This window comes from Mauremys mutica, chromosome 2, assembly GCF_020497125.1.
Source record: "Mauremys mutica isolate MM-2020 ecotype Southern chromosome 2, ASM2049712v1, whole genome shotgun sequence".
Classification (NCBI taxonomy): Eukaryota; Metazoa; Chordata; order Testudines; family Geoemydidae; genus Mauremys; species Mauremys mutica.
This window is the reverse complement of record NC_059073.1, coordinates 234,417,876-234,432,581: the sequence shown is the minus strand read 5'-3', so window position 1 is coordinate 234,432,581 and position 14,706 is coordinate 234,417,876. Positions and strand designations below refer to the sequence as shown.

At 44.6% G+C, this 14,706-nt stretch overlaps 1 protein-coding gene across 4 annotated transcripts in view; it reads right to left on the bottom strand.

The window, feature by feature from the left end:
* Positions 1-3,706: 3,706 nt before the first annotated feature.
* LOC123364308 (solute carrier family 40 member 1-like) overlaps positions 3,707-14,706 on the bottom strand; it is a 46,494-nt gene continuing 35,494 nt past the window's right edge. For all 4 annotated transcript variants that reach the window (XM_045006324.1, XM_045006322.1, XM_045006323.1 and 1 more), the window contains 2 exons: positions 11,558-12,268; positions 3,707-4,703 (listed from right to left, as the gene is read on the bottom strand). In XM_045006324.1, the coding sequence (XP_044862259.1) occupies positions 4,408-4,703; positions 11,558-12,268 (1,007 nt within the window). In that variant the 3' untranslated portion in view covers positions 3,707-4,407. The remainder of the gene's footprint in view (positions 4,704-11,557; positions 12,269-14,706) is intronic.

Below are 14,706 nucleotides of genomic sequence, written 5' to 3'. Positions count from 1 at the left end.
AATCCCAGGAGCCAGCCTGCCCAGGGGCTGCTCCTCAGACCAGGTTCCATCTTCCCTGCCCCCTGAACGCCCCTGGAAAGTGCACAGCTCCCCCGTGAGCCCTCCCCACCCCACCGGCCCCCACCCCGAGTCCACTCACTGGCTTTGCCGGGCTTGGGCCACTACAGCAGCTCGGCAGGGAGGAGCCGCCTTCCGGAGGCACCAGAGAGCCAGAGCGTCCCGCTTGCGGCAGCAGTGAGCCCCAGCCATGGAGAAGCCGGCGCGGTGCAGGGGGACAGCAGCCCTGCAAAGGTGGCAGTGCCGCTAGTGGGGAGAAGCCGTGCCCCCCCTCGCCCCTCCTGCCCAGGCTGCAGCCCGGCATCCCCCCCCCCCCCCGGGGGCTCCTACAGGCTGCAGTGGATGTATGTGGGCGCCAACCCTCAGATCCCCCCTCGCCTAGGGTTACCATATTTCAACAATCAAAAAAGAGGGCAGAGCCCTGCCCCCATCCACTCCCTCCCACTTCCCACCCTGACTGCCCCTGTCAGTACTCACAACCCTCCCCCCGCTCCTTATCCCCTGACTGCCCCCTCCTAACTGCCCCCCTAGAATCCTAACCACTACCTGTCCCCTGACTGCCCCAACCCTTATCCACACTCCCACCCCCCATCCAACCACTCCCCACCCCCTGACAGGACCCCCAGAACTCCCAACCCATCCAACCCTCCCCCTGCTCCCTGACTGCCCCCCCGGGACTCCCCTTACCATGCCCATGCTGGTCAGACGCTGGCTCCATGTGGAGGCAAAACTCCACATGGAGTGCTGAGGCAGCGGGAGGGGGAGCTGCAGGAGGGGCAGCGGCGGCGACTCACACTTCCGGGAGCCGCGGAACCCAAGCGAGGTGAGGGGGGAACCGCGGGGGTAGCCTGCCCAGGCTATGGCCTGGTGCCCCCCCGGGAGGCTTCTGCAGCAGATACATGTGGGCAGAGGTCCTCATGCATCCCCCAGCTTCTCCATCGCCACGCTTGGGCTCTGCGGCTCCCGGGAGTGTGAGCCACCACTGCTGCCCCTCCAGCAGCAGGCTCAGGGCCCCCCACCCCAGCGGCTCACACTCCCGGGAGCCGCAGAACCCGAGCCAGTGCACCTGCCAGGGCCGCCCAGAGGATTCAGGCGGCCTGGGGTCTTCGGTGGTGGGGGGCCCTGTAGAGCCCTGAAGACCCGCGGCGGGGGCCTCCCACCGCCGAATTACCACTGAAGACCCGACACTTTGGCGGTAATTCAGCGGCAGGGGGTCCTTCCTCCCCGGGGCAGAAGGACCCCCCGCCGCCGAAGAGCCGGAGCGGAAGAAGCTCCGGGGGCCCGGGCCCCAAAAGAGTTTTCCAGGGGCCCTGGAGCGACTGAAGGACCCTGCTCCAGGGGCCCCGAAAAACTCATGTTGGGGCCTGGGGCAAATTGCCCCACTTGCCCCGCCCCGGGCGGCTCTGGCGCCCCGGCTACCGGCCCCACTCAGCCTCCTCCCAGCCTGGGGTTCTGTTCACTCAGCTGAGCGGGGCCAGCAGCCGGGACTCTGGCTCACAGCCGCGTGCCAGGCAAAATCAGCTCATGTGCCAAAGGTGGCATGCGTGTCGTAGGTTGCCAACCCCTGTTATATACACTCTTTTACATAATACTATTGGTTAATGTCACTTTATGATTGGTCTACTAATTTTTGTACCACTCTCTGTACAGATCATGAACTGTCCACAAGCTACAACGTATGCTAGTAAGCAAAGCTGCAGCTGCAAGTTTATCACACATTAACTCTTCTTACTATTTCTTTATCTACTAAGGACATGTTATTTACAAGGCCACTTGTGACTTTATGCTTTGTCCAGTGTTAACCTCTCTTTTCTTACTTCTGTTCTGTTTTATTGTTCATGCAAGACTTAAAGGCAGGAGATTAGATGGGGAGATAGATGCACCAGGTAGCTTTCAGCTGGATGGCATCAGCATGCAGGGGTAGCCTTTGCATTCCTAAAGCAAATATTACCCTGGGATTTAAATAGTGGCTAGACATATGTATATATCAGTAAGTCTAACCTAGAAAGCATCTAAATTAAGAGGTTAATTAAAAATGAAGGAAGGAAAAGACCCTCATGCTTTGGGGTAAAAGCTAATTTACTGTGGGAGTTGGGAAGGAATGTTCTTTCCTTTAAAGTAAGTTTAAATATAATAATAAAGGTTTTTATACTGTCCATTCAGGCATCAGGTGTCAGGCCACTGCTGGAGAAAGGATGCTAAACTAGATTGATACCAGTCTGTTTTAACATGGCAGTATCTGAAGTATATATGTAGCTATAATATTACCCTAATGTACTATGGTTCCATAACAATATATAACACACTTTAGAAACAATAGCTGCATTCTTGCAAAATAGTTTCCCCTCACTTCCCCTGCCTCCATTCTATTCAGATGGAGTAGGCGGATGCATAGAGCGATTACTTTCAATTCTGTTTGTTAGGTTAAAGAATAAAACACTAGTATGACTGAAGCTCATAATGTGCCAGAGAGTCTATTCGAGACTTGAATACCCATGATCTACAGGGAAAGCAGCGATTCTCAGAAAGCAAATTGCCACAGTAAAAAGTGAAACACTGAATACTAATAAACCTTGCTAATTAACAAGTCATATCAACTTCCTTCAGGTTAGTTCTTCTCACCCTCAAGATAACACTTCACCAAGATTTATTAGCAGTGTTCCTTTAAAACCATTGGAGGGCAGACTTGAACTGGAAGCTATTTTTATTACTTTCAGTTACAGGAATTTAAAATACCAGTTAGTCCCTTGTGTTCATAGCTGACAGTTCTCCACTACTCTAATTACTCTGGTGCTCGATAAACCCCACTTTACAACTGCTGCTTTGACAAAGGGAGAGTGTTGTGCTGTGTGAGTTTAAATAAAGATGTTAATGGGGGAGTGGGTGACTCACTGTATTAGCAGCCACATATTATTCACAAGAGAATCCACATGGTTTACTTATTATATATATATATATAAATAAATGCATTTTACAAAGCAGGTCTAGATCATTATCCCCATTTTACAGCTAGGGAAATGGGCACAGAGAGATGATGTGGCTGGCCGGTTACCCAGAATGCAACTGGCAGAACCGGGAGTATAGAGGAGATCATCCAATTCCCAGATGCTCTATCCACTAAGGGCTTGGCTACACTTACAAATTTGCAGCGCTGCAGCAGGGTGTGAAAACACACCCTCTGCAGCGCTGCAAATTGCGGCGCTACAAAGCGCCAGTGTAGTCAGAGCCCCAGCGCTGGGAGCCGCGCTCCCAGCGCTGTCCGTTATTCCCCACAGGGATGTGGAGTACGGACAGCGCTGGGAGAGTTTTCTCCCAGCGCTGGTGCTTTGACTACACTTAGCGCTTCAAAGCGCTGCCGCGGCAGCGCTTTGAAGTGTAAGTGTAGCCAAAGCCTAAGATGCTCTGCGCTTCTTTCTCAAGGAGTGAAAACCCCATGTCATGAACAAGTCTTTATAGGAAACCATACTTATAGCCTCTATTTTATGCTCACGTTACCCAATAGTAATTTGACCAACATACACAGCCACATATTTAAACTTTGAAAACACCACTTTATTTTTAAAAAAGAAAAACTGCATTCAAGAAAGCTTTAGTGAAGAAATGATTGCCCATGCAGTCACTAACTTGTTTGAACAGTTGGATGCTGAGCTAGTTTTTCACATTAAAAAATAAAATCAAAGTAGGAAAAAAAGAGGTGCTGCAAAAAACCCTAAATCACCTAGTATAATAACTTCAATGAACCTTTCAAATAAGGGGAAAATATTTATATGCAATACAGGGGTCAGTATTTGGCCAGTCCAAAATAAAAAAAACAGAATTTCTTAGTGATAAGTTGAACACAATGTGCTGGCTATAAATAAGTTATTGGTTTCTATGAACTATCTAGGAAGACACATTCCTGTTGCTCCATCTTGTGTGATGGAAAAGATGGTTAAAAAAATAACTACGGTATCATTTGCTTAGGAAGGGCGGGTTGTGATGTGCAAATTGTGAATTCTGTTTTAATATTCTCTACATATGGATAACAAACGGAAAAATAGTTGCCTTGTCATTTTCATTTGGAACCCTGAGAATAAGCTTTGTGTGTCCTTGCAAAGAGTTGATTGTAAAAACTAAGCAGATACAGAAATGAGACTGTCCTTTAAAAAACACAATCTTTAAGTGTTTTGAAATAAGTCTTCCAGTTAGTATTTTGTTCTTTATTTCTCATGATATAGCCGTGTGTTTGGGGTGGGAATAGAAACAGAGAAACATTTTGGCTAGTGTGTTGAGTTTAGTCAACATTTTTATGCAAGTAACCTATACTCCATGAATGATGGGATAATTTTGAAATAAAGGATTATGAGACTTTCAGACAGAGGGATTCTGTGGCTTCCTCTCTGAGTTTGTTTGTATCACAGTTTCTTTAATTTTATATTTTTTAGCATAAATAAAATACATGACATGCCCCGTTATCACAAACAGTAAGGAAATTATCACCAGCAACCCAAATTGTTGTGGTTGAGGAGCTAGAATAACCATAATGAAATGTACAAGGTCCATCAAGTAGTTCATAGAGCTCTGCACACCATTGACTATCCCACGCTCTGATTCTGGAATGTTCTCCTGAAGAAGCTGGGTCACAGTCAAGTCAAATGACCAAAGACCTGCAAGAGAACAGTGTTTTATTATAAAACCCAAGTGCTGTAAATTGTGCACGAATTTGTCCTTTGGATTGCATAATATTCTCCTAAGGGAACGGAAAGCCCCATCCATGTAAAACATTTAAAACTACATTGAATATTGCACTAGAAAATAGATTGTATGTAGCTGTCCGCTATCAGCAGGGTAAGGACCAAATACCCTAATAGGTTCCCAGTCCCCATCTTTAAATTCAGTGATTTCAAATTAGGAGAGCTATAGCAGGCTACCCTCATATGGAAGTCCATTGAGCCACACTTCATATTGTGGCTATGTCCACCGGTATTCAGGGGATAAACCAGTGACTCCTGTTAAATACCCCTACTTTAGTGATGGAAGAATTGTGAAAAAGCTGAGTGTAATGACCTTAAAATAGCCATTGTAATATCACTAGAATAACTATATAATTCTGTTCTCTTATATCCCATCTGAAGAAGTCACTCACCCAAGAGAATTTTTTTTTTAATTATAATACAGTACATGGAATTTCTCTAATGCACACACCTTACACTGTACCTACAAAAACTAGTTTCTCCTCCCTTCTTAGGAAAGGATTACTAGGAAGGTGCTTTTATGAGGCCTCACAATACTAAAGCTTATAATACATAATCTACCATTTTGTAAGAAATTAATTTCAGTTGTTAAAATAAGAATGTGCATTTCATAATGCATAACTTTCTCATTTCCCTTTTTGCAAAACATTTGTAATGGGGGTATTAGTTATTAGTGCAGATTAGCAGGGTTCTGTGATAGTCTCTCTTGGGTCCTGAGGTCCCTTCCAACCCTGATATTCTATGATAGTAGATATCATTTTGAGAGATATAAAAATAATTACATGGGGAAACTGCAAGTTAAAATATGGAAGGGCCATCTCAGCTCTGTCTTTGTTTAGTCAAACTCTTGACATCCTTCATGTAACTTTTCTATTACTTTTGTGTTCACATTTAGTATAATTCCCAGACAAACACTATGTTAAAATGGAGTTAATGTTGTGAGTATATATCAATAATTTAGGGTAAACTACATTAAAGGGATGCTGTAATGATCTCAAAACCAAGCACTGTAAACTTAGAAAATTCACAGTGAAGATTAAATTTAGAAGAAATCCAAACTTGATAAAGTATAAAAATGTACAATTAGGGAAACCAAAGCAACTTAGCTCTGCCCTGTCAGACTCTTCAAACATTCCATACACTTAAAACTCACTGAGTTCTTGTGCGCTTGATTTTTTTCTTTTGATTAATGGTCATTTTTCCTTGTAATTCATCATAAATTATAGTTGTCATGACAAATTGCCCTCTTTCAAAATGGCCACCTTCTCCTAATGTTCTCAATGGAACTGAAGGCACAGCTGCCCATAGGAAGATGATGGCTTCCTAGGCTGCGAGGAGGCAGACACACTCAATCCATGCAGAACAAGAGAGTTCTACACCATTCCCAAAATGGCAACCAACTGAAGGAAACTGTAGCTTTGGTCTTACTGAGAACAATAGAAGATGTCAGCCATTTTGAAAGAGAGTAGCTCTTCATGGAAGTCTCTGAACTAAAGTAAACTATTGTATCCTTCAGCTTCTCATGAAGGAGAAATTTTCATTTATGCACAACAGGAAAAAATGACCACTAAATCATTTTCGTTAATGAAAAGAGATCTGACACTACATTTCTTAAAGGCCCTTTTTTCAATTAATTTTAATTCCTAAACTAATTACCCACTTTATTTGTAACTTTACAGAAAATTGTGTACTCAAAGAGCAAGTGCTGTAATTTGCGGGAGGACATTCATATTTACCATACAGGTTGGATCCTTGCTTTATGTTCATAACTCAACTCAACCTTAACTATAGAGTAGTTACCAATCCCTCCGTAATACGTTTAGACTTTTATAAAATCAAAACAAAGTCAAAAAGACTTGTTACATGAAATAAGAATAATATGTAATGGATGTACCAAATTTATATTTTAAAATGCACTAAACTTTTTAAAAAAAACATGACTAGACTCACTGGATAATTCCACTGCATCGTTATTTATTTCAGGCATAAAAGGTAGGCTTGTTTAGTTTTGTTTTTCTTCTCTCTCCTTTTAATTGCTGTGTGTAAAGTTAGTGCATCAGTTTTAATGAGCACTAACACAATAGGTTAGAGCCAGGTATAGACTGAGAGCATGCATGTAGGAACCACAGTTCTTCATGATACAATCTCCATAGGCTTCAGCACACAGCTATACCTAAATGCTAACGTACAGTGGCTTTACTATTCCAACATGGACTGCTCTTGAACAGGCTGCCAGTTTATAACAATTACATTTTTGTGGACGAAAACTAAATATGGCACTTAAACAGGGCCGGTGCAAGGAAGTTTCACACCCTAGGCTAAACTTCCACCTTGCGCCACCCCCCCCAGCTAGCCCCCCCACCCCACCCCCGGTGGCAGCTAACCACGCCCACTCGCCCCTCCCACCCAAGGAGGCCCCCCCCGCGGCAGCTAACCCCACCCGCTGCAGCAGCTAACCCACCCTACCCGGGGAGCGCCCCCTCGCAGCAGCTACTCTCTCTTGAAAGCCCCCCCCCTCCACGGCAGCTAACCCGGCCAAGGGAGCCCCCCCCCCGCAGAAGCTAACCCTGCCCCCCTCCACAGCAGCTAGCCCCCTCTCCCCCACAGCAGCTAACCCCGCCCCCCTCCACTGCAGCTAACCCTGCCCACCGCAGCAGCTAACCCCGCCCGGGGAGCCCGCCCCAGCTCTCTTCCGCGGAGCATGCCAGCGCTGCTCTAATTCTCCTCCCCTCCCAGGCTTGTGGCGCCGATTGGAGGAGAATTAGAGTGGGGGCTGTGTGCTCAGCAGAGGAGGCAGAGTGGAGGTGATCTGGGGCGGGGAGCGGTTCCCCTGTGCGCGCTCTCCTCCCCCCCGTTACTGCAGACTGCCTCCCCTCCCCCGCCCCAGCTCACCTCCACTCCACCTCCTCGCCTGAGTGGGCTTTTAGGTGCCCTCAACCACGAGGTGCCCTAGGCAGCCGCCTAGTTTGCCTAAATGGTTGCATCGGGCCTGCACTGAAATGAGACTACCTTTCTTCACTTATGAATTAATAAAGATTTGAACCTAGACCTCCAGTGGTGACAGGCTAGCATGCTGAACACCTAATTCCTCCCTCCCCCCCACACCTTGTAATTTGGTTTTCTAAAATAGGATTTATAGAAGAAGTATAGTCTTTGTGATGCTACTTCTCCCCCATCTTTTCTATTTCTGCAGCATACTTCGGATTCCATGAAAATGCTAAATTTAAGTCGGCTAGCAATGCTATAATAGTAGCATGAAATGTCATTGTCATGTAGATGTGTTGTTCCTCTGAGAGCCCTACCAACAATTACAGGGGGAAATCCTGAGAATGCAACATAATTGTTTAATTAAAACACAGATATGCTAAAGGCAGTCAAACTGACTAGAAATATTTGCTAGATGTCTATTAATGAAGACTCAAATGCATAAATGACATGTACTATCTGCATAAAATAGTTGAAGAACATGCTGAATTGGCATGTGCATGAGAGAAACTAAAATTACATTTTTATTGACAAGCAGTTCACGTAATCCTGGGTAAAAGATAGTGAAGGATTATTTAAAGGCATCTCAATATAGATGCAGTATGAATACACAAAATATAGTTGTGACTGAATACACCTCTGTATTCACACCCCACACATTATTGTAATAACCTTTGTACAAAATATGCCTTGTGATATCATTTGAAAACTAGTAACTCGCTGGTCAGTAATATCATGATGAAATGTGTGTAGTAACTTTATATGTAAAGTTATAAACATAAGTTGAAATCAGGTCTGAAGTGTGTTTACCAGACTAGTCTGGATAAACCAATTTCTCAAAGAGACAGGACAAGCTGATGCCTCTAGCCATATGTCATCAAAATTGATGGGCCATCATCTGTCAAGTGGCTGTTCTTTGGCAAAGAAGGATGGCAGTAACAGATCCATCTACATTTTAGCAAACAGCAGCATGGAACCTCTTTCACCACAACACTCCATGACTCCATCCTCACTGCAGGAAAGGGGGACTGGACTATAAAGTGAGGGACAAAAACACCCCAAGTTTTCTCTCTCACACCTAAGATGACAAAAGAAACAGCCTTTGAACTTTGGGAGCAGATCCTGGCCTGAGAATTTGGTCAGCAATGTTACCGGAAACATGTGGTGAGGGACTTCACCTTGAGCCAAGTCTAGTTTGTTAAGTTTTAGTACTAGAAAGCGTTTTATATTTATTTCTCTTGTAATCACTTTGACTTGAATGCCTTATACTTGTACTCACTTAAAACCTATCTCCTTGTAGTTAAATAAATATGCTTTATTCCTTAAATCAAAATTAACCCAGTGTTGTGTTAAACTGAGTGGTGTGGGTTACTCCATTTAAGTAGCAAACTGTTGGACACTGATTCCCTTAGAGCGGCAATGGACCTAAAATAACTGAACAGTCCAGGAGAGGCTGGATAATGCAAAACATACATTTTGGGGGGAAATTCAGGACTGCAAGTGTGTTTGGGCCACCCTACAACTGATAACCAAGGCTGGTGGAAACCAGAGTGTGACTGAAGTGTGACTGGCAGGATGCAGCTACACATCGACACTCAGGCTGAGACCTGCATGCTGTTTGGCTGTATGTGAGGAGTCCAGGTGGGGAGCTACAGCAGCAAAGCACTGTGAGACATCGTAGGTTGCAGGGCAGGGGTGACAACCTCTCACTGGTCTGGATTGCTCCCTGGAATGTCATAGTAGTAAAATCATGTTTATAAGGCAGCTCCCTGCAGGGCTGTTATATTTAACAAAAATCCCTATAACACACAATCAACTACTTTGCATTCATATTTAAAAATAAGGTTCTGAATAGTGGAGCAGAAATACAATTACAAGACTCTGAAAATTAGTGCCTGCTATGCCAAGGTGCTAAGCATCCTTAACTAGGCCCTCACTTTCCACCAGCCCCAGAGTAAGTTAAGTATGTTTATACCTATACAGTCATTAACTTGATGAAAAACAGGATAATCTTTCTGAAAGTTCTGACTAGAAAGTGATTTCATTCCAAATGGCATCAACAAGCCTCAACATCCCCTCCTGCCCCCCACCCCCCATTACAAACCTTTGTTTGTGGAATGGTGCTACCTGTGAGGAGATTCATATTAAATTATCTGAATTTTCTTACCTTAAGTACTAATCACTAATTCTGTTACTTACATATTTAAGCATACAGCAGTCTGGCACAACTGCTGTTGTACATTCTGTGCTTTCACATACAGGGATTTTTTTGACTGGCTCTAAGCCAATGGAACATCCATTTGCTCAAATGATTCTGTTCTTAAGATTAGATTAGAGAGATTTTGTTCCTGGTTATTTCTGTTTCCAAGCCTGTTATATATGTCTGTACTACATCCTAATACTTAAGAAGGTTGCTGTATTAGTAAATTAGTAGCAACTATATTATAATATATTATATTATATATATATATAAAGCTAATGCATTGCTACCATGTAAGCGGAAGTATTGTCCAATGGTTAGGGTGCGAGCCTGGCAGCTGGAGAGGATGGTTTGATTCCCTGGTGTGCCACAGACTTCTGATGTGACCTTGGGCTAGTCCTTGTGTTTCAGTTCTCCATCTGTAAGGATCAGCAGGGCTTGATACTGAGCCTGCAGGGCTCCCAGCTAATCAACATCCCCACATTGCCACCTAGGAGTAGCTGGAACCTAGCTGACCCCTGTGATCCACAATTTGCACAGGCTGCATGCCACGGGAAATCCCACCTTGAGTGATCCAACTGACAGTTGTTTTAGCAATCCCACATTGGCTCCTGTATCTTATATAAGCCCCTGGGACATGCCAGGAAGTGTCCACAGGGCCGCCCAGAGGATTCTGGGGGCCCGGGGTCTTCGGCGGCGGGGGGGGGCCCTTCCGTTCCGGGACCCACCGCCGAAGTGCCCCGAAGACCCGCGGCGGGGGGCCCCCCGCCGCCGAATTACCGCCGAAGCGGGACCCGCCGCCAAAGTGCAGCCCGGTCTTCGGCGGTAAGTCGGCGGCGGGGGGCCCCCCGCCGCGGGTCTTCGGGGCACTTCGGCGGCGGGTCCCAGAAGGGAAGGGCCCCCCGCCGCCGAATTACCGCCGAAGACCGGGCTGAACTTCGGCGGCGGGTCCCGCTCCGTCTTCAGTGGTAATTCGCTAGCGGGGGGTCCTTCTGCCCCGGAGCGGAAGGACCCCCCGCCGGTGAAGACCGGGAGCGAAGAAGCTTCTGCGCCCGGCCCCGCAAGAGTTTTCCGGGCCCCCCGGAGCGAGTGAGGGACCCCGCTCCAGGGGCCCCGAAAAACTCTGGTGGGGGCCCCTGTAGGGCTCGGGGCCTGGGGCAAATTGCCCCTCTTGCCCCCCCCCTCTGGGCGGCCCTGAGTGTCCAGGCAACAATATGGATCCCTAGCTAGCTGCCATGACTGCCCGGCTTCTGAACTGTCTTCAGGTATTGACTTTGGCTCTGACTTGGATTCTGCCTCCCAATCGACCCCCCACCAGAAACCCAATGCTGACCTTGATAGTTGGTATTGACCCTCGGCCTGACTCCTGCCTACCTTCGCCCAGAATCCCGACACCATCTGTAGAATGGGGATAACAGCACTTCCCTATCTAACAGGGGTGTGGTGAGAATAAATATATTAGACTGTGAGACAGTCAATACTATGATGATGTGGGCCATATGTAACATCTGTTTTTTGTTCATAGAATCATTTACCCAGTGAAGCGACTCCGCATGTGGTGGCAAATTACATGTATACTTACCAATTCTGGCTAATATCACTCCTGAAAACAAGAGAATGATTGAAATATAGGATTCTGGGTGATCGCTCCCATGCACGCTGTCCAACAGCACTGTGTTATTAGTCCAATGAATTGAAGAACGATCTGGCAGTATGGGTTGGTTGATGTTTCTTTGGAATGGGTAAATATGCAGCTGGTTCTTTTGCAGTGTCTCGTGGTTTAAGGAAGAGTTCTTACTTGTGAGAAGAGAGAAAATACCCAAGTCAAAAGGACTGCCGGGGGCAAAGACTGAAAACACACACAGCATTAAACAGCTTACATGGAGGAGGCTGGATACGACTCCTGTGACAGCCAAGCCATAATGCTTCCTTAGCTTAGTAAACAAAATTGTGCCCATTAGTCCTGAGAAGGCAGAAAGAGCCATGAGTATGCTGAGAAGAGAGCCACTGATCCCCTGCGTGTAGGCGTACCCTGTAGTGATACAGTCAAAGCCAAGCACTGTGGTGTACAAGAAGGCTAAACCCAAGCCTGCTAAAAAGACAGACTGCCTGTAATATGCTTTCCAGCCATCTCTGCACGTACACAGCATCCTGTGCATTTTTCTGAAGCAAAGAGGCAGTTTTGTGACTGACTTGCGTTGCATTTCAGGACTGGATTTCTGCTCTGTCGGTGCCTCTGGAATCCCAGGTTTGTTGATGAATTCAACAACAGCTGAGCAAATGGGAAGATCCCCTGTAAAATACCAGTCAGAAGGTTTTAATGGTTCTGGTGGCAACTGCTCCACTGTGCAGTAAGCTGCAATAAGAATTCCTGCTTTCTTGGGAAGAGTGGACCCCGACTGATCTGTTCAAAGCAGCTGCTAGAAGGCAAAGATTAAAGGCATTTGAAAGCATCAACCAAAGGGAGTTGAAAGTGGACCTGTTATTAATTGGCCCTGAATTACTTCATTTGACCTTTTCGGGTGCAAGGCATAGCCTTACATCTTGTCCAGACAGTGACGTGACAAATTGAATCACAAGTTTCTCTACTGTGTCGGTAGCTACATTAAGAAAGAAAGCCATTGACACTGTCTATATATTGGTTAAGCCAAAATATTTTAAAAGAGGAACAAAACATCTTATACTAGTTTGGCTGTTTGCCTCCACCACCCCCTCCCGCTCCCACACACACACACAAAATAAAGTTAAAGTAAGGTCTGACAAATCAAGTTTTAATCAGAACTAATGAACTTAAATAGGAACTTGTTAAGTAAAGGTTTCTGGCTCGGTTTCTACTCTTTTGGTTCAGACATTCAAAATGGCACCAGATCCAGTATGGGATTTGTTGCACACGCAAAAAAGAAACATTGGCTGGAAACCCAACATCCAGTTCATCCTCATCTATATTGCAAGCTTAGAAAAAAAGAATGGTGTTTCAATACAACTACAAAATCAAGATTTAAATGTAAATTAGATACATCTCAGATGTATCATGGTTAACTTTATTGTGCATATTTTGGAAGATATTTAGAAGTTTAAGTTCCTTAAGATTGTTTTTAAGCTCTGTTATTGGCGCTAAATGTGATGACTATGGTCTACTGAGCTGAGGAGAAGACTAGGACCCAGAAACTCTTGAGTTATAATTTTGGTGCTAATACTGAGTCCCTGGGTAAATTACTTATGTCTCTCTCAGATTTCCCATGTATAGAAGCGAGATAATACTATTTTCAAACTTTTAGGGTTTTTGTAAGGATTTGACATTTAGTTCTTACAAAGAACTTTGAAGGTGTAGAGCACTATAACTGCGACTGTAATATATATGCAGTTTTACTTGCCCCATCAAAGGTATTTCATTTTTAAAAGGCACATGATATTTTTTTCTATGAAAGAATGAGTTTTCAGAAAAGGTAAATTATTCTCATATTTATAGTCAGTTTCAATTACCTCCAGCTAATTCCATCTAAGTGATCATATCATCCATCAAGTGTAAGTTAGTTTAATTACTATTAATGTTTGTAGAGTACTTAGAAAATGTAAGTGCCAAGTGCTAATTACCCTGTGTGTGAGAAAAATGATTGTAAAAATGTCATTGTGGGGCTCATATTTCAGTGCATAAATATATATCTTATATGTCATACAAAAATAACTACATTAAAAGAGTATTAAGGATGGCACTCAAGCACTCAAAAGTTAGGAAATGCCAGAATTAATGCTTTCAGTGCAACCTTAATTCAATCCCCTAGTGCATATGCATTATGATACAGTCTTTAATTACATGATCCCATATTTTTTCCACAAGATCCAGTACCTTGTTCAGTAAATGGGTGTTTATTCAATATTTCTTTTTATGCTCCTCATTCAATGTGTGGTCCAAGGACTTATTTAACACACATCATCCAAATGCTGCACTGAATACAAAATTATTAATTGCCTCATGGATGTTTCTGGAGTGTGCTCACCATAGTATCTGAGTGCTCCACAAACATTAATTCATTTATCTTCACAACAACTCTGTGAGATTAGGAGCTATTATTATCTTCATTTTACTGATGGGGAACTGAGACACAATGAGATCAAGGCCAAAATTGTCTAGAGTATCCACTATTTTTGGGTGTCCGACTTGAAACAACTAGGTCACGATTTTTCAGAGTACTCAGCATTTTCTGTCACTTTAATATATTCAAAGCATAGACTCAATTGACTCCAGTTGCAGCTGTGAATGCTGAACACTTCTGCAAACCTGGTCTCAGGTGTTGGGCATCCAGAAAATTAGGAACACACAGTTAGTGGTCACCTGTGAACATTTTGGTTTAGGTGATTTGTCCAGCATGCATAGGAGATCTGTGGCAGAGGTAGGGAGGGATACACAGCCCTGATTCTTCCCCAGAACACCATCAGTCCAGTACATTGAATGAGGCAGGGGTCCTCAGGGGAAAAATTAGTATGTGATCATGTCACTTAAGACTGTATCCTAATGCATACACACAAGATGGTCAAATTAAGATTGCCCAGGTAACTTTAATTCTGGCATTTCCTAATGTGTGCTCAACTATACAACCTTAGCATACTGTTAATGTAGTTTCTTTTTTAATGTAATGTCCGGAACCTAAGTAAAAAGTGAAAACACTGAAATTCTATCATGTGGAAGCATACTGACACCCCCACCCCCCGCAGCTTGGATCAGCAGCATGA